Source organism: Chiloscyllium punctatum, chromosome 24 (genome assembly GCF_047496795.1).
Source record: "Chiloscyllium punctatum isolate Juve2018m chromosome 24, sChiPun1.3, whole genome shotgun sequence".
Classification (NCBI taxonomy): domain Eukaryota; kingdom Metazoa; phylum Chordata; class Chondrichthyes; order Orectolobiformes; family Hemiscylliidae; genus Chiloscyllium; species Chiloscyllium punctatum.
In genome coordinates this window covers 42,407,375-42,434,325 of record NC_092762.1, presented here as the reverse complement: position 1 = coordinate 42,434,325, position 26,951 = coordinate 42,407,375, and the positions used below count along the sequence as shown (strand labels likewise).

At 39.9% G+C, this 26,951-nt stretch overlaps 1 protein-coding gene across 13 annotated transcripts; it reads left to right on the top strand.

The window, feature by feature from the left end:
• Positions 1-26,951, top strand: LOC140494489 (polypyrimidine tract-binding protein 1-like). 13 transcript variants are annotated; one of them, XM_072593718.1, is made up of 16 exons: positions 1-106; positions 1,975-2,005; positions 10,312-10,384; positions 10,646-10,821; positions 11,199-11,345; positions 13,413-13,580; positions 14,606-14,716; positions 15,212-15,386; positions 16,848-16,922; positions 17,301-17,327; positions 17,851-18,002; positions 21,301-21,334; positions 21,751-21,843; positions 22,923-23,139; positions 23,407-23,484; positions 23,603-26,951. In XM_072593718.1, exons 1-16 carry the CDS (start codon positions 99-101, stop codon positions 23,733-23,735), a joined length of 1,698 nt encoding a protein of 565 aa, XP_072449819.1. In that variant the 5' UTR covers positions 1-98; the 3' UTR covers positions 23,736-26,951. The 13 variants fall into 13 exon arrangements, with proteins under 13 accessions (XP_072449819.1, XP_072449816.1, XP_072449822.1 ...); XM_072593715.1 differs by having other exon boundaries at positions 15,212-15,407; XM_072593716.1 differs by having other exon boundaries at positions 2-106; positions 10,312-10,393.

Genomic DNA, 26,951 nt, shown 5'->3' with positions numbered 1-26,951 from the left:
GGCGGCGGGCCGTGATTGACGTGGCGCCATTTTGTGTGGGTATATCTGAGACGGGAGGGCACGGTCGCGGCTTTTCTTTCTGCGATCTCTGGTCTGCAATGGACGGGTAAGGAGATCTAACTTCTTGACCGCAGCAAGCCGTCGGGCTTTGTCACGCTACACCGAGGGTGTCGTGCCTCGGGCGGGAGTGAGAATGGGGCGGGGAGGGGGAAAGTCGGGTCTGAAGATCGACGCAGACGTCGACGCAAAAGTCTCGGAAAAGTTGGGCTCGAGCGGCGAACTCGGGCTGCGCGGATGCACAAGGCCCGCGGGAGGGGGGGAGGGGGAGGGTGGTAGTGCGAAGGAGTCTGTCGAGGGGCAGCGGGTAGGGGATCCTGGAGAGAGAGAGTGTGTGAGAGAGAGAGAGAGAGAGGAAAAGAAACTGGGCAAGAGACCCTGGTTGCCCCCAGTCTGCGCCCGTCTTTCCCTGATCGTCGGCCCGTACTGTTGAAGGTTTCGAATCCGGAGCCCAGCTCTCGGCGGGTTTCCGGGCTTGGGGTTGGGCTTCGCGAAATGGCGGCCGACTCTGGGTCGAAGCTCTCTCTCTCTCTCTCTCCTCTTTCTCTTTTCTTTCCCCCCCCCACCCCCGGGGTCGGCCGGTTCCTTTGCCGGGGCCGCCTCGCTCTCATTGCGCTCGGGGCGGGCGGGCACGTGGCTGCTCGTCCAGCCCGCGCACTTTCCACGCTCCAGGCCCTGGCTCAGTCCCCGCTCTTTGTCTGTTGAGGTGCCCTCCCAGGTCTCCGACTTAACTTGAGACGTAGTCTGCAAACTTTTTTTGATGTCACCGTAGTTCAATAGAAAGATTTCTGTCCTTAGAGCCGTGTGCAATTTAGGCACTGTATTGTTATTGGGGGATTAATTTGTTAAAATTGCGGTGCTGGAGAGCTTGCATGCTGGTTCCAGTTGTGTATCATTCTTTAGGCCAGTTTCGCTGAGATGTAAGAAGTGCTCCCTATAGATGGAGCTTACTTCTACAGTCCAGTCTGCGATCGGGGGGTTCCCCTTGAATCATCTAATGTTTCACAGTAGGTTTCTTTATAAGCATTCCTACCTCTCGTCATGCGACCGAGCAGTTTACAATGAGGAAATTGGTTTAAAAATGACTCCACCCTTCTGATATGGGCGTGCTTCTTTGAGATCGGTTGCACAACCCTTAACATTCCTGTGTCCTGTATAGACATGGCCGTCAGTCTGTGGGGTGCAGGGAAATAATGAAACTGCTTTCTGGTTTTTTTATCGTGAATTAAAGGTATAGTGCTAGGGCCCAGTAGCGGGAAGGTAGGTAGGTGCTGGATTTAGTCTGTTGTCCACATGGTTGCAGTCTTTGGTAGACAATGGCTGATTTAGTTCCCTTTTTGTAATATGTAGCTTCGGTTTAATAAAAACTGATTTCCTATATGGTGATGCCGCATTTGTATCCAAAATCCTTTTATTTTGTGGAGTCTTAAGTACATCTGATCTGTATACCGCTGTCTGACCTCTCCTTAACCATGCTTTTTTAACATTATCTTACAATTATTCTGCTTGGATCACTGGCTCTACAGGACATTCTGTTCTGAAATTTAGTCAGAGTTGCGCTGAAGGAGATGCAGTGAGTTCTGGGCAAATTATACTTCCAAATGTGAAAGCCAGCACCTGTGTAACATGGGTTCTTAAATTTGAGTGAGAATTTTTTGTTGTAAATTGATTTTTTGCTTTATAAATTTTAGTTATTTTTTTCAGGAGGTTTTGTTGACCCTATGATTAAATTCCATTTTTTAAAAGTAAAGCTTGTTGCAGCACTGGAGGTGAGGTAAATTTAAGTGTTAGGCTGACTGGCTATGGCGATGCCTGGTCCATCCCTTAACTTGAGGCTTTTATTGAATGCTTTGCTCTGTTCTTATAGATCCTTTATATAATGCATTTGCTTAAAAAAAATTCTGTTTTCTTCTACAGCATTGTCCAAGATATAACAGTTGGTACAAAGGTAGGCATTGTTGCTGTGACTTTCGAACCTGATCCTATGACTGTTTGTATTTTCAAATGCGATAACTGTTATGTTTGGCTTCACTTACACGGATGTAATTACCTGTTTTCATTTCTTGTTAGCTTGGATTTTAAATCTGTTCAGTAGTCACAATTTTCTAAAGTGGGAGTATTGGATTTTCAAATAATTTACTCCAGGCTAAAGGTATAACTGTTGTGTGGAACTTCTGATTTATTTCCTGATCTGAACTGATGGCTGGATGTTGATTGAAGATCTTCCAATCAGGTTCCTCTCTGGAGTCAGGAGAGAACTATTTCACATTTGATGGCGTCATCTAGACTTGAAACATTTAGCCCTGCTGTCTCTCCACTGATGTTGGCTGTGTTTGATAGGTTGTGATCTCCAGCATTTATTTTCAATAGCTTTACATCCTTAGTATCAACTGTCTTTTCTGTTGGGAGATGGTCTCTACTTGGGATGCAATTCCACTTTCTGGTGAAACATCCAACTGCATGAGAAGACATGTTACTTGGTTTCACTGGTATGTTTGCTTATGCTTCACCTTTTGACTTGAACTGAGCAATAGCCTACCGATGTTGCAGACAATACATTGGAGAGGTGATCTTGATGGTTTATATTTTATTTGAGAAAGCTCATCTGTTGATTCCCTTCTTGAGAAAGGAGGCTTACACTGCTTTGCAAACTAAAAACTTGCATTAACGATGTGAGTGAGCAGGTCTAAAGTTCATTTTCAACCTATCTAGGGCTTGTTGATGCTTCTGGAATGTGCTGCAACGGTCGTATCTGGACATACTGCGCACACTCTTGATATTTCTACTTGTGCAAGTTTGTACCAGCTGGAAATGTAGCTGGAGAGTAAGGCTTGTTTTCTCCAAATGCCTTCGAAGGTGCGAGAAAGCCACTTTGTGGATTAACGTTTTGGACTCTACTGTCATAGTGTAATTATGTTGTAACAGACTGCGAATGTTGGCTCTTCTCAGATCTTTGAGTTTGTGCCCAGTTCAGTTAAAGTTTGCAGATAGTTTTTTTAATTCGGAGCTCGGTGCTTATTTAGAAGACTGATACAAGCTAGTAAGCTTGCCTTTTATGAAGAGCTGTATGAACTCTTAAATGTTTGTTAATTTTCACACGCTCCCTCTGTTCACTGGGCTTGTCAACTTGGCATGGTTTTTGTTTAAGCATTGGTGCTGTAGAAATCAACAGGTCTTGAAGCAGCATCTGAGAGAAAGTTGATGTTTTGATTCAGACATAACTCCTCTTTGTGGCAATTGTTTCTCCACTTTTTATTTCAGATTTAAACATCTGCAGTATTGAGTTTTATTAACCCATTGATCCATTCCATGTTGTGAATTGTTTTAAGAATTGTTCTGTAGCCCTTTGCGTTTTAGATCCAGTAAGATGATGGTATAACAAATAGTGATGTTATCACTTTGAAGCTGTCCTTGTGGTATTTATAATCTAACAAGCCACTTGGAATATGGTTTACCAGTAGTGATGCAGACCTTGATTAATGAAATGCAATTGTGGTGATGGGTTTGAAGTCATTTAAGCAGCTGCTGTTTCATCTAACTAAATCTAGAGCTGGCAGCTGATTGTAACCCCTTGATCTGTTTCATGATGTCTGCTGTGACCTTTTGAAGAGTTTGAAATGGAGTTGGGTATTAAAATGTGGTTGTGGACGCTGTCTGGTTGTAATTCAATGTTGTGATATTTTTGAAATTTTGTTTTAACTTGTGAGATTAGTGTATATTTGAAGGATAAAGCTGTGAAAGTGAGATTGGGATATAGATGAGCATTTATCTTGAGCTTCCATTAATATTGAATGGTCTTCTGAGTAATTTGATGCTAGTACTGAGCTGGGCATCTGCTCTAATTTCAGTGACTTGTCTAAAGTTTGCAGGCAATATTTCTCCTGTGATGCTGTTACTGGAGCTCAAATTGGCATCTGTGCTGGCTAATTCCCAAATAAGTGTTTCGACCAAAATTTTGGACTTCAAGTGAACATGGTATAGTGACTACTATTATTCCTCATTTCCTTTTCTCTCCTGCTGCAAAGGAGGTGGTTAAAGTTGAGCTGGAGTTTGGAGAGGGAGACAACCTACTGTTAAAGTAAGGGCCAGATACAGGCAAAATTCAGAACAGTAAAAGGCAAGCATGCAGCATTATGTAAAATTATTCAATTCATCTGCACACTGGAAGGATTGGATCAAGATCTTAAGAATAAAGCAATGCAGATGGAGTGTAGTTCAATGGTAGTAATGATCAGTACAGTAAAATAATTGTCCACAGTTTTAAAAAAACAATTGGAAGAGAACCTATTTAAGTTATTTCTACGACTGGAATATTGATGCTGATGGACAGAACTGAAAAGATTGGGTAGAATAACGTGTCCTTTAGATTGAAGTAGTTTTCTAGATGTGCATTCTCCAGAGTGGTAGAGGATGGTAATGGTAGAAGAAAAACGATACAGTACAGAAGGTGCAATTTTCTTGCAAGATTATGAACCTGATGAAGGGCTTTTGTCCACAATGTCACTTTTCCTCAGATGCTGCCTGACCTGCTGTGCTTTTCCAGCACCATTCTAATCTTGACTGATCTCCAGCGGCAGTACTCAGTTGTTGAAATCTGTTCAGTTAATGACACCCAACTGGCCTTAGGTGTTAGGGATAGGCTAAAGTTACTGAGCTGACCAGTGATGTCCCCATTCTGTGAATTGATTTAAAGTTATAAATCTATGTACTTTTGCTGAGATGAAAAGTGTGTAAAATTGTGGGTGGTGGCAACTGAGGATTGCAGTTGACTAAGGATTAAAACAATCATTGATCTATTTTTTGACTGGGGGTCTTTGAATATAGATTGTGAATTTTTACATTTGGTTCGTACTATTTGGTTCACTGTCATGAGGACAAATGCTAATGAAATTGAAGCCATATGGTAGCTGCCATTTATTGAGGAAGAGTCTGCATTTTGGAGAAATTTTATGGTGAGGCAGTTGATTGGTGTTGTGATTTTTGGGGAGCAACTAATTCATGCTTAAATGCAGATTCACAGATAATCGAGGGTGGCAAAGCAGCTCTGATATTATGACTCGAAGCGTAGGAGGAGAAAGTGAGGACTGCAGATGCTGAAGATCAGAGCTGAAAATGTGTTGCTGGAAAAGCACAGCAGGTCAGGCAGCATCCAAGGAACAGGAGAATTGACGTTTCAGGCATAAGCCCTTCAGGAATGAGGAAAGTGTCCAGCAGGCTAAGATAAAAGGTAGGGAGGAGGGACTTGGGGGAGGGGTGTTGTGAATGCGAGAGGTAGAGGGAGGTCAAGGTGAGGGTGATAGGCTGGAGTGGGTTAGGCAGGTGGTGCTGAGTTCGAGGGCTTTTGACTGAGACAAGGTGGGGGGAGGGGAGGAATGAGGAAACTGGAGAAATCTGAGTTCATCCCTTGTGGTTGGAGGGTTCCCAGGCGGAAGATGAGACGCTCTTCCTCCAGCTGACGTGTCCCAGAGGCGGAACGTTTCGGAGAACACCTCTGGGACACCTGGACTAACCAACCCAACCACCCCGTGGCTCAACACTTCAAATCCCCCTCCCATTCCACCAAGGACATGCAGGTCCTTGGACGACTCCATCGCCAGACCATGGCAACCTGCAATCTTCTTCCTGACCTCCCCGCCCCCACCCCACTCCAGCCTATCACCCTCACCTTGACCTCCTTCCACCTGTTGCATTTCCAGTGTGCCTCCCCCAAGTCCCTCCTCCCTACCTTTTTATCTTAGCCTGCTGGGCACACTTTCCTCATTCCTGAACAAGGGCTGATGCCTGAAACGTTGATTCTCCTGTTCCTTGGATGCTGCCTGACCTGCTGCGCTTTTCAAAGCATAAGACACTTGGCTTTAAGTTGGATGTTTGAATATGCAACAGATGAATTATTGAGACTAATTCTGGGCTACTGGTGTCCATTGTTGACTGATGCTAATTTTTTCTGGTATTCAGAAATCTGGTTTCAGTGACAAAATATTCATTGCAGTTGTTTGCTACAACATTCCTTTATTTAATTTGCAATTACTTATCCTGTTTTATGGACCTGAGATTTCAATCGTTCCAGGGAGTTATGTTTCACATCCATCAGTTTTAATGTAGAGGTGACTGTCTGGAGCTTGTGGCTTACAAGGTTCTGTCACAGCAATGCGCAGTGTAAAAGTTTTTTAAAAAACACCGCTTTGGTGCAGGAGAAACTTTGCTGCTATATTGCTATTTGAAACAAATATTATGCAAAATGAGTTCAGGTTAACTTAGATTGTACATTTCCTGTTCCTTGGCACTATTATGCCTAATTGTAGCCTTGTCCAGAGTTTTCTGGCAAATGTCAAGCAAACACTAATGCTAAAATCTGGAAAGATGCATTTAACACCCTTGCATGCAATCAGCCAAACATCTGTTTCCTCTTTCAGAATGAGGAATTTGTTTGAAGTTCCAATTTTTCAATAGTGTTTTGTATCTCTGGTTTCTGTAGAAATTTTTTAAAATACTAAGCATGTTTTGCCATATTGTGTTCATTTCACAGTGGATCTTCTAAATTAGGAAATTAAGTTAATTTCATGTAGATTGTCTTTTATTGCTTATTATTGTGAACCTAGTTACTCTTCTGTAGTGGTGCATGCTGTAGAAACTATTTCAGACAGAAGTGGATCTGGATTTAATTTGAAAATTGACTGGTCTCAGTGCCAGGCTGTGAATTTATTTGAAATTGAAAGCTAAACTAGTGTATTTCATGTACAATAAGGCAAAGGTGTTTTGGTTAGCATTCAAAGAACTCTTGGAATTTTGAAGAGAAATATGCTAGCAAGGGTGTATTTGAGATGTTCCGCCTGGTCTTGAGTTGGCACATGTGCCAAAGTCTAATCTAGTGAGTTGATGTGGTGATTATTGGAAATTGCCCAAAGCTATGTCTGATGTGCTTTGGGGGCATTCACATCCTGTTTTTGCTGCAAACTCATTTGGTAGCCATTTCCTTTCATTATTTGATCTCAGTACAGCTTTCCACAAAGGAAGTGTATAGGCTGCCTGTTTAGCAGGAATTTTTGTTTCACTCTATACACCTTCTCCCCTGTAACATTTCAAATAGGCATCAAATATCTGAAATGAATCTTAAGAGGAAACAAGTCTATATTGGTAAAAATGAGATGCTGGGCAAACAAGGCAGTGTCTGTTTATTTCATTTGAGCTTTTTTTTTGTTGACTGAGCTTATTTAGCTGTCTTAATAGCTTCTAACCTGATATGAATTGCTTTTTCCTTTTAAAGTACTAATTATGGTGATCCTTAAGCATAAACCATGTGCATTTGGCACAGTACATTTCAAATGCAGGGTTCGAAGTTGGTCCAATTTTGTTTTTGTTTCCTTGAGATTAACTCTAGTTTTCCTGTAATTGGACACTACTGAAGCTGTAAAGTTTCAGTAAACAATTGATTGTCTGTTGTCATAGCAACTCCCTTTTGTACGTTCAGTTTTTTTTAGTGCCTGCCTGTATACCGAAATAGTTTCAAGGATCACAATTTTAAAAGCTTATTAATTTTAAGTTTGTTTTGGTTAGCAGTGGTTTTCCAAGTTTTAAAATGTGTCTAATTGTCCCATTGAAAATGTGGAAGTGATATAGGCAAGCTGCATAGTACCATGTTTAAACTGCTTCATTGGTTTTGAGACCGGGATGCCAGTGTTACATAAATTTTGGAAAGGCTTCTAACTTTGAATGGATGTTATCATTGGCTAGTGAAGTCCATGAATCTCCCATGTCAGCACTGTCAAGGTGCTGCACTTTTTAAAATACTAATTTTAAGGTCCTGTGTAAGGAAGTAGTAATTAATGGCCTACAGCAAACACACTCTAGGGATGTGCAGAAATCTTCAGTGTTTCTGGATGTTTTCTTGTGCTGTAGGCTAACTTAATGTTTATAGGACACTTCCGTAGCATTTCTATCAAAGCTGTGGTTGCCATGTAAAATGGCCATTAGTTTCCTTTTTTAGATGTAAAGTTGGTATAGCACTCCATTTGACCTTTCAGTTATAGGTCCCCAAACTCTGCAATCCAGCCTTAACATGCAGTCAGATCTGGGATTGAGGGTTGATCTTGCTGCTGAATTCACACAGATTTGCTGATGCTCCATAAAGTCCCAGACATGGGTTGCAGCTAATCTAATGTCAGCCAGCAGCTGATAAATATTTCTCCAATTTAAAAATTTGAGCAGGAGAGTTCATTCCAATCCATTTAGATGATCAAACTTTTGTTTTAACATTACTACCATAATCAATTCAGAGCTTCAGTTGGACAGTGGGGGTGAATAGGGAGAGTATGGTCGAGTCTTTTGAGACCTCATGAACCGTACAGTAGGTGTCGTATGGTTGATGTCTTCAGTATCGTAGTGTAAATAATAGATGTTGACTATCACTGTTGTGATCCTGCCATCAAATTTGAGACATTGCTAGTATGAAACAAAACCCTTTCAATGTTTATTTATTGAAAGTTGCATTCAATTATTTTACATAGATTGTCCCATCTTTGTAGGAGGGAAAATTAATGTGACCAGTACATAGTAGTTGCTCCCACATTATATTTTGCTAGAGAATGTTAAGATTTCTACTAACACCAAGTTGTGTGCACTGACAGTTTTTTTTGTGAAAGTGTTGGCCCCTCTCCTAGACCAAGTATGAATTGTACATGCTCAAATTACCTTTATTTGAAGGAGCTGGCCTGGCACTAACTACTGACTATCCTAGCTGACTAAAACATTACAATGTATCTACTATCAATAAGGAAAATTGGCAGTGACTTTCTTTGTCATCAAGTGGTTTGCTTAGTAATTTGCTTTACAGGTAGGTGAAGTGTAGTGATGGGTAGGAATGTGATAGGCTTTTAGCTTGCCTGTCTAAGACCTTGATTGTTAGATGGATTTCCCATTTTTGAAGTTATCCAGTGTTTTAAAGAAGTTTTTTTTACTGAAGGTGAGAGGAGGTTTGCTGTTATCTTTTGACTCAGTGGTGTAACTTCATACCATGACTGACTGCTCTGCTGTGCTATAGCCTTGTGGCGTAATTTTAAATGTTTACTTTGAACTGGTCGCTTCCTGAGGGCAGGCATGTTAGATCCCTCTGCAGCTCTGATTATGCAAAAAAAGCATTCCATTGTAATGGGTGCATTCTATGATTTGAAAACCCCATTTCTTTGAGCGGACACACTTGAATCTGTTTCTAATTAAAATATCAATTTTTCTTCATAGCTAGAAAAACTAAAGGCTGTTTTCTCTTGCCCTAATCAAACATGGATCATTTCTACCAATGTAATTGATGGATCGTTACTAGAAGTCTTGCAATGCTTAACTTAACACATTCCTTGTATTTATTTGGATGAGAGGTTGTGAGCTGACTCAGGCAGTTACTGCTAGGGGACTCTGGTAACAGGAGTCCATTCGGTCCAACAAGACTGGGTTAGCCCTTCAGAACAATCCAGTTGTTGTCGTACTGAAGTCCTGTAGACCTGCAGGTTTACTTTCTAATACACTTTTTTTGAAATTTGCTTCTGAGCATCTCTAGGAATAGAGTGCGTAGTTTAACTGCATGTAAAACTTGACACCTGGTGAAGTAAAGTTGAGACCTCTATACAGGCAGGTTCTAAGTTTTAATTGTAAGATCAATGCCTGCTATTGGGAGTCTATTAATGGGTATCGATTTGAGATTTAGTTAGTGCTAGTAGTGTCTAATTGGATGGTGCAACAACTGAGGTGCCAAGTCCTTGTTTCTGATGTTCTAACAGTTAGAGCTTCAAATCAGTTAGTGGCTAGTAAGTGGAAAGTGGCCCTCGCACCAAACACAATGCCTGGTTTACCACTTCATTACCTGTCAACTGCTTCCAGTCATCTGTGCAGAGAGAATTTAACCATTGCTTAATAAGTGATGCAGGATATAGCTTAGTGACCAAGGAATAGATAAGGTAGTTCACTGTTGGCTGTTGTATTAAGTCACAAACAGCTGATCACAGTGAACAGAAGTAGGCTTGATGACAATGAGAAATGGAGGGCATACTGTGGTTTGGAACAGTTTTAAAATCAATGTAGAAGTTTAGCAGCTTCTGAAAGGGGAAAAAAAAACAAGGTTCTGGAGAAAAGTCATTAAGTGGAAAAAATTCTCACATCCCTTTCCACAGGGAAGCTACCTGATGGGGGCTTCCAGTACTTTCTTTTCTTTTTGGGAAACACTGCTTGGGGAGATGGAAAATTGGATTTCTTTCTTTTGTTTTGCAGCGGGGATCTGACGAGCTTCTATCTGCTTGTGCTACTAACGGTCCCTTTATCATGAGCAACTCTGCTCCATCTGGTGAGTACAGTAAGTATCTTTTAAAAACAATACTTTTTTAAGCTATAGATTGAGAGAAATTAGCCCCATTGCGTGGGGTTGAGCATGAAATCGATATCTCTTTTTGAAATGCTTTTTAGCTGAATTTTGACGCAAGTTAACTGTAGTTTTGTTTTTAGCAGTAAACTTGTTTGGGCTGATGATTAATGAAAAACATAAGTGTTTTTAATATACCATGCCGAGAGAATGCTAGTGCCTTCACGTTGTCTTAAACCTTTCTAGCCAATGGCAACGACAGCAAAAAGTTCAAAGCAGAGAACAGAACGTCAGGAATCTTACCTTCTAGAGTCATTCACATCCGTAAACTTCCCAATGATGTCACTGAGGCAGAGGTCATCTCCTTGGGCTTGCCTTTTGGCAAAGTAACCAATCTTCTCATGTTAAAAGGCAAAAACCAGGTGGGTAACTCTTGACTTCTCCATGCCTAAGCAAGTTCTTTGAAATGGCAAACAAACGCTGCTTAAAAATGCCTAAAGGTAAACTTTCTATCTGGGTTATTGATTTGAAGAGAATCCTTCATGCAATGATTGAACCATTTGTTGTTGGCTGAAATGTTAATAACCACTAAGTTTAATAAGTAGCTTTTCAATGTCTCCAGGCAGTCATGAGAAGACACTTGTATAATCCTCAAGTTCTAGTTTGCTTTATACAGTTGCTCCACTATGCTCTGCACACTTGTGATTGTTTTAGAAGATTGTTGTATGTTTAAATGAATGTTTGCTCTGTTGTTGAGATACCTCATGACATTTGAGTGGTGTGAATTTCTAATTTTCAGGCTTTCATAGAAATGAACACTGAAGAAGCTGCTAACACAATGGTGAGCTATTATAGCACTGTCACTCCATACCTGAGAAGCCATCCTATTTACATTCAATACTCTAACCACAAGGAACTGAAGACTGACAACTCTCCCAATCAGGCTGTGAGTACTCTTGACCTTTCTGTAGGATTAAGTGTACCTTGATTTACTAATGACTGGCTTGAGCTCTGAGTTTTGAGGAAGTTTGGACTGCAGCTGATTTACTTGCTGTCATGACTTAAGTGGGAAGGGGGTGTCAATGTTGAGCCCACAAGCTGTACACACGTCCAAACACCTCATTTAAGCCAGAAATAACCACTCTGACTACTATTTGATCAAATCAATTCAATTCAAACCTGGTTTCGTTAATTGAAAGTAACTAGTGAACGGCATTTGGCCTTGAGGCCACTTTTTTCCCCTCAACTGTCTTCTAGTGCCCTCAAAATCAGGCTTCTGATGAAGTAGTTTATTAGTTTAATTGTGCAAATCAGGTAAATAGACAAGGCATGTGACAGTTAATAGATCAATAGTCTTTGAGTGGACTGACGTACAGTGAGTATTAGTCAGTGTGTCGTTGCACTGCACTGTCTTCTGCCTCCTAACCTTCCTGTGTGATAAAGGATGAAGCCACAAGAGGTCGCTTGGCAAAGCTTGCCTATCTGTTTCTCTTGAGCTTTTTAAAACTAGGTCATGAAGTTCACATTTATTAGGATGCCACTCCCACTAGAGTTGTCCATTTTAGCATAGTTAACAGGGAGCTTCCTTAAGGATTGCTGGATAAAATTTTAATACTTCAAAGACTCCTATGTTGCTTAACTGGACATCTGTGCAACATTAAAACAAGAATAGGCTATGTTGATTTGTTCAACCTTATCATGGCTGATTCTCCTCCCCAGTACCACATCCTGGTGCCTTTTAAAAATTTAAATGTTTATGACATGGCTTCTATAGCTTTCCATGTTGTCATTCAGGATGATGACCCAAGGAAGACATCTGTCCTCCATCATTCTGAAATGGCTTGTAGCATATGTGGAGACTGACCCCCTTGTTCTGGCCCCACTAGCCAGGGGAATATCTCTACACCATTCTGTTTGGCCTTGTTCGAAATTTGAGCATTTAAATTCATGCTTCTCTTTGTTCTTCTAAACCCAAATGAATAAAACCTGGTCTGCCTACGGTCTTCTCTTATTACAAACCTCCCATCTCAGAAATCAATCCCTTGATCCTTCACTGCACCCAGTGTTTGCCAAGTAGAATTTTTAGGCATAGCGATCAAAATGAGTAAGAGTTGCAACTCCCAACATAAGTGTAGTTTCAGATCCTTTCTCTAGGACAATGAGAGAGGAACAGGAGGAGACAGTTTGTTTCCTCAAACCTGCTCTGCCATTCAATGGGATCAGCTGATCGAACATTTCGCTTGTCTGTTTTCATCACTCGTAACTTCTTGATTAATAGGGGAGTCGAGGGTTATCTCATATTTAAATATATGCAAGGATTTTACCCCTACATTTACCTATGGCAAGGAGTTCCAAACTCTTCTCAGCCTTAAATTGGTGTCCCATAATTCTGAGACTAAGCCCTCTGGCCCTTAATCATGTCTGTCTTAACCCTAATGAATAGGGTCCCAACCTGTTTAGCCTTTTGCTTAATGGTGATTCTTTAGGGTTGATTGCAGACCTGTGGTGCTTTTGTTGCTTTTTTTTTTGCTGTTCTCTTGCCTCATATTGATGGTCCTGCCTTTTCTCTGCTCTCTTTTTTTATGGGTTGGGAGGCGTGAAGAATCAGAATTCTATTGAGAGGCAACTTTTTCACGCAGAGGGTGGTAAGTGTATGGAATGAGCTGCCAGAAGTAGTGGTGGAGGCTAGTACAATTGCAACATTTTAAGAGGCATTTGGATGGGTATATGAATAGGAAGGGTTTGGAGGGATATGGGCCAGGTGTTGGCAGGTAGGATTAGATTGGGTTGACATATCTAGTCAGCATGGGCTGGTTGGGCCAAAGGGTCTGTTTCCATGCTGTACACCACCGTGACTCTATTGAGAGGGGATTGCGAATTTAAGGCTGGTCAGTTCAAAAGGCCTTTCTTAACTTTGGTTTATTGTAAACTGGCTGAAGACAGTTGTACCTTGAGCAGCAATGTGCATGATATTTAAATCAATGGCTTAACTTCCTGTTTGTTTCTTTTTCAGAGAGCACAAGCAGCTCTTCAGGCAGTCAATGCTGTGCAGACTGCTAACATGGCTATTGCTGGTAGTGGTGTGTCAGATAGTGCAGCTGGTCTTGCTGGTCAGAGCCCTGTTCTTCGCATCATTGTGGAAAATCTCTTCTATCCTGTTACTCTAGATGTGTTGCACCAGGTAAATCCTAATTCTCAAGTTTTCAATGATAATTTATCACCCCTCAGGATGTAGAAATGATGAGAAACACTAACTGGCAGTTTGTATCTGAGGAGGGTGTGTGTGGATGTTGAACATTGGGAAGTGAGTCTTGCCTGGTGGGTTGGGATACAGCAGTAAATTTGCTGTAAGTTTGGACAGGGGTGCTACTGATGCCTTGAGTTATAAGTATATGCTGGGACTTCCACTGGAGTGTACAGTGTTGAGGGGTGACCTTAAAGTTCATAAAATCGCGAGTAACTAATTGCCTACAACATTGATACAGTGAATAGTAAAGGCCTCTTCCCTAAGGTGGAGGTGTTCAAAACCATGGGACATGTTTTAGGTGAGGAGAGAGAGATTTCAAAAAGGATATTAGGGCAAGTTTTGTTTGTGTTTGGGATGGAGTGCCAGGAAGTGGTGGATGCAACTATAGTTAAAACAGTTAGAAGACATTAAGTACTTGACAAGGAAAGGTTTAGAGGGATATGGGCCAAATGCAGGCCAGATTTAGTTTGGGAGCATGGTCTGCATGGACTAGTTGACTGCAGGGTTTGTTTGCATGCTGGATGATTGACTATATTGTGGTTTTTTGCTATTCTTTACATATAGCTCAAACTACAACGAAAGCTCAAGTGTTTTCATGGGACTTGCGGAAAGCACAACTGTCCTGATTAATAAGGCCATCAAAATGAGGACAGTGTGGTTCCTTGTGAGCCATGTTAATTGTCCAGCATGGATGGCTTAAAGACCATAAAATGGTCTGGTTCGAAGGCAGGTATTACACTGAGGCTCTGAAGAATGCTTACACCCAAAATGTTGACTTCTCCACCACCTGATATTGTCTGGCTTGTTGTGTTCTTCTGGCGTCCTGCTTGTCTACATTACACAGAGGTAGAATGGCCAGAGGATCTGCTTGGTTCTGTGCATGGTGACTCATTTTGATGCAAGAACTATGCAGCTTACTTAGCATTCAAAATGTTTTTAAAAAATTATTTGGATTTCAGATTTTCTCCAAGTTTGGCACTGTAATGAAGATCATCACTTTTACAAAGAATAACCAATTCCAGGCCTTGCTGCAATATGCTGATGGCTCCAGTGCACAACATGCAAAGCTGGTATGTTAATTGTTCTCTGAACTGGGAGTTTTATCAATGCTGTCTGTGGGTGCAAGTTTTATTTACTCAAGGAAACTAATGAAAGTATCTTTAGATAGTAAAATGTTAGGAAAAGGCCAGTCATTGTGTTTAAGTATTGTGAAAGTGGATGACTTTTGAATCACTTCATAAACGTTCTTCACCCTTTTTATACCTTTTGTTCCCTTTTTTGCATTTAATATTGTTGTTACTTGTGCACTTCATCAACCCTTGTCAGTATGCTGTTTGCTGAAGGTATAGATAAACCAGTTCCAGTCTTTACATGAATCTGCTGCCCTACAGAAAACAATTAAGCTTATCTACTCTTTTCCCCCAACCTAGCAAAGAATAGTCTAATTCTACAGGACTTCAGCACTAGTAAATATTAAACATAGTATCTGTTCTTCTTGACAAGGCTGAAAAATAACGTGAGCTCATTTGAATAATTGTTTTAACCTCCACATGCCCTCCTTCTAGGCCCTAGATGGACAGAACATCTATAATGCCTGCTGCACTCTGCGTATTGACTTCTCTAAATTGACTAGTCTTAATGTTAAGTACAATAATGACAAAAGCAGAGACTACACACGTCCTGACCTACCATCTGGTGACAATCAACCAACTTTAGACCAAACCATGGCAGCCGCTTTTGGTAAGGATGCCTCCCTACTAGGTAAATACATCTTCTGTGATTTTGCTGTTTGCTAACATTACAACAGTGGATTCATGTGCGTTCAAGCAACTTTGTCAGTGCTGTTTTTAAAATATAGCACATATAACCAAACTGTAGGGGATTCAATGGGCTGTTTTCTACATATTTATTTATAGCTGGAATACTGAGTGACCTGGAGCAGTGAACAGTTGGAATTTCATAAATTTCTACGGTTTAGAACTCTGAGGATGTGGGTGAGGGAGTAGGAGATACGTTTTTGGCCATTTCCTTGATGCTGTGAGAGTATGTAAACTTTTTAGCAGCATTTTCATTGTGAAGGAATGAGAAGATTTTAGCTGAGCTGTCTTCAATCCACAGGACTGGATCCTCCCTGGTCTTAGTGAGGAAATAAGTACTCAAGGGATGTCTTTGTTTTCACTGACCTTTTTTGTCGACCTTGGTTATTGCTACTTCCAGAAAGTCACTGTCCATATATTATCAAGCTCAACTTGACAGCAGAACCTATATTTGCTTTTGGAAACAGTGTTCTGTCAGGTTACATTTTAGCCTGGAGAGTTGATTATTGTAGAGGTGTTGCTAGACAGCAGGGCCCCTGGTATCTTTCCTCATGTCCTTTCATGGAACTGTACTGATAAATAGGTAAGCATGCTTCTGTGTTTAGCCCCTTAAGTCTTTGCAAAGTCAATTTGAAAGGGCAAATCTGGAAATGTAGATTATACTATGTTTATACTAGTAAAACTTAATTGTAAATTCCAACATGTAGACTTTTGGCTATTGATGTACTAGGCATGTTGATTTAATCTTAATTCTTGTGGCTACAAAACCAGTCATTGGGAAGTAGATGGCACAGGTGAAGTATATGGTAGAATGAAGATCATACTATAATGAGACTGCTGTTGTTAATGTTTAACCTCCTCTGTCAGTTATCTGATTTGTTTTACAGGTGGAACTTTCCTAGCTTAATTTGCATATTGGTTTTAGTTTCAGTAATACTTAAGTTCAGTATAACTTGTCTGTTGCTTAGCTGTCCAAACTGTACACTGGTGTCTGGACTGTTGCCAAAATACAGGATTGAATGGTGGTTTTCCCAGCTGAGTTTAATTTTCCACATGTTTAAATCTGTAACTCTGAATCTATAACTGACATTTGGCCTGTGCTGTGAAATCCAAAACCGACCAACATGTACTTAACCAGAATTTTGCTGCTAAACTTTGACTGTGAATTAATAGCATTGCTAGGGTGTTTCAGCAATGCTTGTTTCAAAAGCTTGGCTGTAAGTGCTGCAAAATTGACCTGATAGCAGCTTAAGATTGAAGTGGAATTCTGCAGCATTCCTGAAACTTATTGACACTTGACAGGAGGCAGTGCAGGCAGAGAGATGGATTGTAAAAGCTATTTTTGTTACAAAAGTGCTTACTGACAGACTTGTTCTCTCGTCAGGTGCACCAGGTATCATCTCCTCGCCTTACGGAGGGGGAGCTGGTTTCCCTCCTAGTATTGCCTTCCAGCAAGCTGGTGAGTTGCTAATGCAGGAATTTTATTTTTGAATGGCCTTGTGTATTAAACATCTTCTGTATTCGGGCCTAACATTCTTGAGTAGTCTGGAGTGCTATGAAATAACCCTGAAAGCTTTGAGCTCAGGTGTTCCCTAGATGAACCCTTTTGGACCAAGCTGCTTTGTGGCTTGTCAAAGTAATTCCCTTCTATTGAGTGGCTTGTTGCATCTGCCTGTAATATGCGCAAGTGGAGATCTAAATCCAGACTTGGGAAAGCCACACATTCAAACTTGATCTTGCACTTCAGGAAGGTCATTTTATTAAAAGTATACAGTTCAACAGGCACCTCTTCTATATTTTGAAGTTGCTTATTATTTGAAAACTTGTGTCTCTACAGACTTTCTCCAACATCCATCAGATTACTGTATGTACACTACTCATAGACTCTGCCTTATTGCCAGTGTCGTTCTGCCATACTATATATTCAACGTTTTAACTGCTTTGTTTACAATGGCATTTGTGCTGCTCAGATTTGGACAAAAGTTTGGGTACAATATTGAAGGAAATGTGCAACCACATTTGTGAATGGGCAAAATGTGGAGTATTGGGTGCAATTTTCTATGCTGGTGGGTAGCTTTTTTTCCTTTTGGTATCTAATTAGAAATTCTCTGTACGTGGCTGCACCATCTCTATTGGGTTTCACATAGCTTGCTATCGTGAAGTTAAGACTTTGTGCCTGTTCCCTTGCAGTGGGCAGGATTGTTTTGGGTCTGGTAGTCAGGCTTCAGCCTAACTGCTGTAATTTTAACAGGTAGATTTGGACAGCTTAAGGACATTGCTAAATCTGAACACTCCACATTGTCTATCTAGTTACAGTGTGCATTCAACAAAACTGAATGTTATCTGGTGAAATGTTTTGTCTAATGACTTTAGTTTCTCATCAATAGGTTTGTCCGTCCCAGGGGTTCATGGAGCTTTGGCTCCACTTGGCATGCCGTCAGCAGCAGCGGCTGCTGCAGCAGCAGCTAGTCGTATTGGCATTCCGGGATTTGCCTCTGCAGCCAATGCTGTCCTGCTGGTTAGCAATCTGAATCCTGAGGTTAGTGTGGTGTCCTAGTTTTGCACTAAATGTCTCCTTCATCTCAGTCCCCTTGCCTGAATCTTGGCAGCAGCTACCCCAGACATGTTTTAGATTGACTGAAGATGTTCTCTGTGGCTATCTCCTTTTGAACTAATTGGCTTTGAAAGTATCTCTCTTCTGTTCTCCCACCCTCCCCACCCTTAACTTAATGCCTTATTGTCTTTTGTTCAGCTTTATCTAGAAGCTTCTCAAATGTGATTTTTTTTTTAAAGAAGGAAATGTAATTTGACTAGTCATGACTTCTTTCCTTAATTCCCCACACCACAAATCTCTGGTCTTGTCAGTTTGTATTCAGTTGAAATTTGATTCTTTCACATACATTGCTTACATTTTGCAGTCTTTTGCAGTTCTGTGCACTCCAGGTTTCCAATGGTTTTTATGGTTTGCAGGTACTGCTTTCCTGGCCTGTCTGGGTTTGACACCAGTAATATCCTAGTATAAACACAACAGTAGGTGTCTCTTCAGTTAGACACTTTGCAGTAATCTTGCATGCCACTTCTAACTGAATTCCAGAAGTTTAGGAATATAACAGGATGAAGCAAAGTTGCTATTTGAATTTTGTAGCCTGTTTACTTTGCTGCCCTTCATGTACTGCATGTATTAAGATTTGGCCTTGACTTTATTTTTAGCATTTGGGTGGCTTTTAGTAAACAAACATCACATCTTAGTAGATGCAGCACCTGATGTGGGATCTGGACACGAGTCTTCTAACACATTAAATGACTTATCACAGACCAGCAAAGCTCAACCAATTGTGTGAATTTTTGTCTTGCGTTTCTTTTCCCTTTGTAACTGTTTAACATTGTAGCTAATATCCATTATTGCCAGCTTGTACAGCGGTGACTGTACAACCAACAGAGGCGATTACAACTATCCTCCTAGAAATAACTTGAAGCATATACTCGAGTAATAGTCAATCTCATGTAAATATCAACCCCCTATTTCTGGCCAAAAAGCATAGTTTTCCATATCTCGTGTAAAAGTTGACCCAAGTTCTTCAGTTAACAGATTGCTATTTACGACTTGGCTCCCCCACATCACTCTGTTTTGAGAATTAACATAATTCATTTTCTTCATTCATTTGAGATCAGTTGGGCTTTTGCTAATATGGTATGACCTTTCAGCATGAATTTCAGCAACTCAAAAGTGGTATCCATGTAATCAAACCCATAGGTTTAACTTTAAAATTGTCAAAAATTGCCTGTTATTTCAGTATATATAGTAGTTCATATACAAACTTGTTCTTGGCTTGGAAGTAAGGGCATGCAAATATATCCTGTAATTCTTGATGCCAACAATTCTGAATGTATTCCCTCAGTCTCTGAAGGGTTTCCTGCTTAATCTCTGCCTTTTTTCCTGATATGTCTTTGGTACTGGCTATTTGGTTGTAACTTTATCACCCTTTTTTTTTTGCCATATGTTGTTACCCACATTACGATAGAATACATTTGAGAGCTATTTCTGGCCACAGCTTCCCATATGTTTAGAACTGGTTTCTCTGAACTTGTGTAGAATCCATTTTCAGGAAGTTTGTTTTGTCTTGTCAATTCTCTATCATTAAACCTAACTTTAATTTGTTCTTAATTACTTGCCTTAATTGTATATGAATATATTAGTATTCAGCCATTTGTCTTTGAGCCTACTCTGCAGGCTGACATGGTTTGAACTCAATTCTACTTTTCCTGTCTGCCTCACACCTTGGATTTTTGATTTTCTTTTTATTGCTGACTTTGACTTTCTTCTCATCTCCACACCCTGGGGAAAAGAATTGCACAATCAACACCTTTTTTTTTCTCCCATTCTGAAATGGGCGACCCCTATTTTTAAGCTGAACCCTAGTTCCATGTCTCGGGGGAAGCATTCACCTTGTCAAGTTCCTTCAGGGTCTTGTATTTCAATAAATCACCCTTAATTTTGAGTTCCCAATAAATATAGGGCCACCCAGTACAATATTTCCTCCTAACTGTCACATTCCCATGTCTAGTTGAGATTTGTTCCAAGATAAACCTGCTTAGCACTGAGGCACAGATGAAGTTGATTACTTGACTGTTCTACCAACGAAAGTGACACTCCCAATGTCAGGATTTGGGATGATTCTGCAAGATAGGCTTGTAATACATCAATTTGTTATTGGTAACTAGCTTCTGATTTGTGTGTAAGTGACTGACCGTCTCATCCCTGGTGGGGCAACTGTTTGTGTTGCATTTTGATACTGAAGTAATTACATATGCCATTTCCCTTGTTTTCAATAATCCCAGTATTGTGTTCTAGCTATCTATTCAGTTAATTGTAGTTTGAGTGCTGTGAACTAACTGATTTTAGATGCACTATTATGCATGCTTGTGTGATGGTCTCCTGTTTTGTTTTATATTTTGAGACTTGCATCATTTGGCAACTCTAAGGTTGTCGGTTTTTAGAGCTGTTGAAGTATAATCTGCAAGAGTCCCTGCTATATGCTTAGGGGAGTCTAACTTGCAGGTGGACTTCAAAGTATGGAGGTATATTGTGGGATAAAATATAACACCTCTGAAGCTTGGATTCAGCTCTAGATTGAGCCCTGCTGAATCTAGCATAAATTGTAGGTTATCTTGATTTCTGTTTTCAGAAATTTCTAAACATTTGAAATTCTTCGATATCCGTTTCCAATGTTTAGCTGAATTCATTACACTGGTAATACAAACTATGATGTCATGCATAAAGCTGGATTTGAATTTGGGTGGGGACAAGATTCATTTTCACTAGCTGCTAAAACTTTTGTACATTTCAGATTTGAGATGTTATCTACAGCCTTTGAGCAGTAAAAGGATACAGTCTCTTTTTAACCTTCTGTATTACATTTTAAACCCTTTCCTTTAGCATGTGTTCCTCTAGGTGAAGCCATACAGCTTTTTATTTTATGAAGTAATGGAAGAGAATGCATTGATCAACCAGATGGAACACTACATATTTCTTATGTATACTGACCTGTTTTATGCTACTTTTTTCTTTCTTCCCTTCCCCATCCCTTTCTCCCTTCCCAAACTTGATGCGGATTCCTTTGTGAACTGACTGCACGGTCCCCATGCTTCCTGTGCTTCAACAATGCTCTTCGGACCAACCTGCCCCTCAATTAACCATCTTGAACCATGATCCATGAACCAATTCACCATTCTGTGGGAACCACCCTTCGTTATGGATGATTCGTTCCATCTTCGTTCTCCCTCGATTCCTTTCCTCTTCCTGTCTTCCGCTGCCTTGCTCTGCTGTCCTTCTAAAGAGAGTTACGCCCCAATGCCTCTTTATTCTTTTCGGTATGTTATCTTTAGCACTTTATTATCTGTTTTATTATTTCTTGTTGGAAACTTTATATTTGAAGTTTGCAGTTTGCTATTTCAATGCATAATTTCAGTTCAACTATAATTTGACATTAGTTTTATTCTTTGATTTTTGCATACATTGCTCAGTAATGCATGTTTGGGTGCTTTGCATGCCTTTGTAAATCTTTAAACTTGTATTGGTGATCTCAGTAATTTCTTTGGCTTTTAATTTAGCCTGACACTGAATTCCATTCTCCTGAGTGCTATGATTTTCATGGCATCCTAATTCTGAATTTAACTAGGATTTAAAATGGATACATTGATTTTTTTTTTTTGAAACTTGGTTGTGATTGGGTTGAATTGGTATGGAGTAGGAGGACACCTGTTAACTTCCTGTATTTTCTGTTAAGGAGTGTATGGTGATGTGCAGCGCGTGAAGATACTTTTCAACAAGAAAGAAAATGCCTTGGTACAGATGTTTGACTGTACACAAGCTCAACTGGGTATGTCTCCACTAAGTCAGCCAAGATGTGCTAATCCTACTGTTTTTGTACTAAAATTGATTTCATGAATTATATTTCACTTATTAATATTAACCACTTTAAATGGAGGTTGTGTAATTAATTCTGCTTGAACTAATGCTCAGTGCTCTGTTTTTCTAATCCCAATTATTGAGTATTTATTATTGAATAAACTAAATTATAGGTTGCAATAGAATGCAGTTGGAGAAGCTGGTCATATCTGCCTGCTCTCTGCTAAAGTAACCATTAGACCCACTCCCCTATCTTTTGCCCTGTAGTTGCTTTCTTTTCAGATATATAACCAACTTACTTTGCAAGCCGTGCTGCCACCGTACTCTGGTATGTTCCTAACTGTTGTTGCAATATTTTGTTCTGTTTGCCATTTAAATTGGCGTTCTGTGGTTCTAATATTCTCTCCATTGTGTAATTTATCTTTGATTGCAGCTAACATGATTTTTGAGCACCTCTATTGCATATCCTCTTAAAGAAGCTGATTGATTGTTTTCTTTCCATCAACTGAAATCCCACTAGAACTGTTTGAATATTTTCTGGACTGTTTTTGCCTTTTTCACATGTTTCCTGTTGTGCTCAGAACTTGATACAATGTAGTCAAGCCTAAATTGATGCTGTTTAAATGTTCATACATATTTCTATGTACCTGGGGTCTCCATTCTGCAACCCTCTATCTATTTTGTGGTATTCTTATCTCTAATTGCTTCACCATTGTTGGTGTTGCTACTAAGTTCTAGAATTCTCTCCCCTTTGCTTTCCTCCTTTTTCCAATATTGCTTCAAATCCATCTGACTAGTTTGGCCAGATAAGTCATTTTTGTTGTGAAGTGCTTTTTGGAACTTGCGTTACAGGAACTGTAATTTTATTCCATTCATCTTTGAACAGAGCTGATCAAGTCTGAACCCCACAAGGCAACAGCCCATCTAGCATTTGCCTGTCTGGCAGCCAACCTAAATCTATCTTCGTTTGTTTAAATTCTGGTCTGTTTTATTTTTGACTTGTGTATTGTATCCCTGTTGTCTCAAGATTAATTCTTGGACTTTCTGTAGCTATGAGCCATCTGAATGGTCAGAGGCTTCATGGGAAGGCAATGCGAGTGACTATGTCCAAACATCAGACAGTTCAGCTTCCCCGTGAGGGCCAGGAGGATCAGGGTCTGACCAAAGACTACAGCAGCTCTCCACTGCATCGCTTCAAGAAGCCTGGGTCGAAAAACTTCCAGAACATCTTCCCTCCTTCTGCTACACTCCATCTCTCTAATATTCCGTAAGTGACTGGTTTGCAAGTAGATGCTGAATAATATGTAGCTTAAATTTTATTATATCTGGCATTTAGTTTGCACTCCTTTTTATACGTTTTGGGTCACCATGTCCTGCAGCTGTGCAGCATTGGGCAGAGCTGCAGTGCACAGTCTGGGCCAGTCTTGGGTACATATGCCATGTTAAATGGGATGAACTGAATTAGCTCTAGAATATGTTTTGAATTGATCTTGTTGGGGTCATCTGTGAAGGTTTGGTTTTTTTTATATTCCAGACCATCTATAACTGAAGATGATCTGAAATTGCTTTTCTCAAGCACAACTGGCATGGTCAAAGCATTCAAGTTCTTTCAGTAAGTCTTGATGTGATTTTTATCACTGGATTATACCTTTTGTGACCTTTTTTCTGTTGAGCACTGTATGACTTTGAGCTCAGTCTTTAATATTGGAATATTGCTTTGTGACTTTTAGGAAGGATCGCAAAATGGCTCTTATCCAGATGGGTTCAGTGGAAGAAGCAATCCAGGCTCTCATTGACCTTCATAATCATGACCTTGGAGAAAACCATCACCTCAGAGTTTCTTTTTCCAAGTCAACTATCTAAAGCTCTGACGTGGACTTCCAGCCATTCTCTGGAGTCCTGCCTAGCCTATGGGCTCAATGATTATCCTATTTCAGAGACACCACTAGACCTCAAAAGCAGCTACATAGCTGAAATTACCCAAAAGTGACCATAGTTCTCTTTCTTAAAAAAAACTGCAATGACATCCTGTTTTATGGTAGCAATGCTGCCGGTTTCAATCCGTTTATCACAGATTGGCTTCTGCTAGTGTTGCTCTTGATTCAGCCTTTGAAATTCTTCTAAAAGTTTACAGGTTGCAGATTTTCTTGGATCATTCAAGCCTGTGCATCTAATATCAGGTTGTGTAATAAGCCTTTTAATTCTTCCCCTTTGGGTATCCATACCACTATAATACAGAAGTGTGGATAATTTAAACATATATTCTACTTTCATTTAAATGATTATCCTGTGCCTTATGTCTTTATAACGAACCAGGGGCCATTTTATAAATTAAGTCTGTTTCTGGTTATGTGCTTTACGGTTTGTTTTTGAGCAGTGTTTTTCTGCTTGTTTGCTCATTGATGTTATTACTTACCCAATTTGCAGGAGGTATATAGAGTGTCAGTGGAGGTGAGGAACTGGATGGAATTGGCCTGTAGTAGCTTTGAATTAGTAAGACTATCCAAGCTACAGTTTTGCCCATCTAATTTTATAGTTTAGATGTATTGGCCATTCTGCTACTGCCTTTGGGGCAGCAAGTGTTCTGGACACCAGTTTTTATCTCCTCCTCCTTCACCTCTTTCCTTTTCAATCTCCTTTTCCCACCATTTTGGGGGTGATTAATTACTTTCACCTACCTGGTGGTCTTGCCTTTAATCTACAAGTTTTTCAACCATAGCAGAGCTGTGCTGTTGAATATTCATTTAACCAATTGAAGCAGTATAGATTTGAAGGTTGCTACAGCTTGAGCGGCTGTAATATTTGTAATACAGCAGTGTTTAATTTCAGCTTGATAGCTTAAAGAAGTTTTCCTCTAAACAAAATGACCTAGCTCTGTGGCAGTTTAGGTACCACTTAATCTAGTTTAATACCGATGCACAGCCAACAAATTGCATAAATTTACATGCTGCTTTTTGTCTATCCCACATGCATCACCCAGTTGTTCGTGATGAAATGTGAATCTGTCAGCCTCTATCCAGAAGGGCTCTAGATACCATTGTGGTCTTAGTGATGTGCAATACCCTCTGGTGGGAGCTTTTTCTATTCCTCCTTTACAAAAGAAAATAGTTGTCCAGTAACCAGGAACAGTCACAATTTTAAATGACCTAGGCTTGTTTCCTCTATATTCAATAGCTTGTATGTATCTTATAGTTGGGGGTGTTTTATTATCTTAGAATGTGCATTTTCTACTTGTATTTTGTTTAGTAAGGTTTTTGATTTTAATCTGTTTTTGAGCTGTATTTCTACTCTGTACACCTACATTAAGTGAGATTGGCAGTAATGTCATTGTCCTGCCGTGTGCTCCATCACCTCACTGACTTAAGTCAGCTGAAGTTCTGGCATGGTGTGCAATTATTTTAATTCTGTTAATTTGCTTTCATTTAATTTTGCTTTTGATTTATATATTCATTTTTGGGTTCAAATGAAAACAGATTTGTATTGTTGATCTGTCTTTGGCCACCTAGTATTTGATTCCATTTTTACCCTGCCTTGTTCCCTTCTGCAAATGTACAGCATTGACAAAGAGGTTCCCACAGTTTTGTGCTCACTGAAGTACTTAGCTTCTGATTATGTACATGTCCATAATTTGGCTATTTCTGACCCTTTATCAAGCATTGAACATTGGGCCATGTACAAGTACTTTATTGATGCACTTAAGCAAAAAGGCATTGGTAGAGTTTTTTTTACAGTATGATTCAGCAGATAAATTAGCAGGAACACAGTGGGAGTAAAATGGTGGGTTTCCAGAAAGTTGGAAGTCTGCACAGTAGTGTGGGATAGATTTAATGTTCCATTTGCAAAATGTGTATTCAGGTAGAATAATTTCTTAAGCTACCTGTAAGATTTTTAGTTCTATGGGGAAAGTTTTTTTTATTTACAGATGTTGCTTTCGGTCTGATGTAGTAATTTCAGGTTTACGTCTAGATGTTTTTGACATGCTGTAGCAACCCTATAGCATTTGAGGTCACCTTGCTGCAGAATCTAACTTTTTTTTGAATGGGTAAGGGCACTTCTGCTTTAGTTGTGTAGCTTGCAAGTTGACATGGTAAGAGTAACTTGACATGTCAAGCCCTTCTAGAATGTACTGAGCCCCACCACCACCTGGAAACTACCATCCACTCCTGTAAAATCTGTAGGCATTTGACTTAAAACAAATGTTTTTGCTGACCAATCATTTCCCTTTTTATCTTAGTGTGATGAATCTCTTTCTTAGTGAAAATCCACTTCCCAAACATTCCGTAGTTTGGGCTAAATGCTGGAGTTATGGTAGACATTGATTGCTTTTGCCTGATGTTGTGTATGGGTGCTCATTAATGACCATGTTAGTGATCTTGTGCCTGAACTAATGAGCAATAGTTTACTTTAAGTACAATGTTCTGATTTGATGCATGTCACCTGCTTAATGGATTTTTTAGGTTTTCAGGGTTTTGTGGACCAAAGTTGTTGTGCCTTCTGAAGTCTTGGTTCTTCACGTTTTGCTATTCCTCTTCAAGTCCTCAAATGTGGTGACTGTAATGCATTATCTACCTAGACTGGTAGTTGTATGATTAGGGGATTCACTGCTGGTCAATCTGTGTTCCTTTAAAATTGCTGGAGGAGCTGCCTACTCAATATGTGCAGTTTTCAAACTAGTACAACTCCACCTGTTTTTGTCTTTGGTTTCTTGAAATAGTCCCTCTTTTTCAGCTGTAAAGAATGTTTGAGGAAAAAGGTGTAAATATTCATAACTTTTTTACCTAGAGAGGCTAAGGGGAACAAAACCGGTTTTTATATGGAAGCATTGTCTTGTATATTTTGATTAAAAAAAACAGCTGTCAGGTTTCATATGTAAAGGGTTTTTCAGAAAACAATTCATCTTCTATTGAATGTTTGTAATGCAAAGAGAAGATTAAAAGATAATTTTCTAATGAATTTGTAGCTGTATGAATCCATTCACCAGTGTACCACCATTTCAGATTATGCCATTTTTATTTTACAACCATTAACAGCTCTGGCCAATGTAGTACTTGCACCTTCAATAAACTGCTTCATTCTTTA

Coding starts and splice junctions, on each gene's coding strand:
- LOC140494489 (XM_072593714.1), top strand. Junction 21,335..21,750: donor ATGCCTCTTTATTCTTTTCG/GTATGTTATCTT, acceptor TTTTCTGTTAAG/GAGTGTATGGTGATGTGCAG. Junction 23,485..23,602: donor AAAGCATTCAAGTTCTTTCA/GTAAGTCTTGAT, acceptor TGTGACTTTTAG/GAAGGATCGCAAAATGGCTC.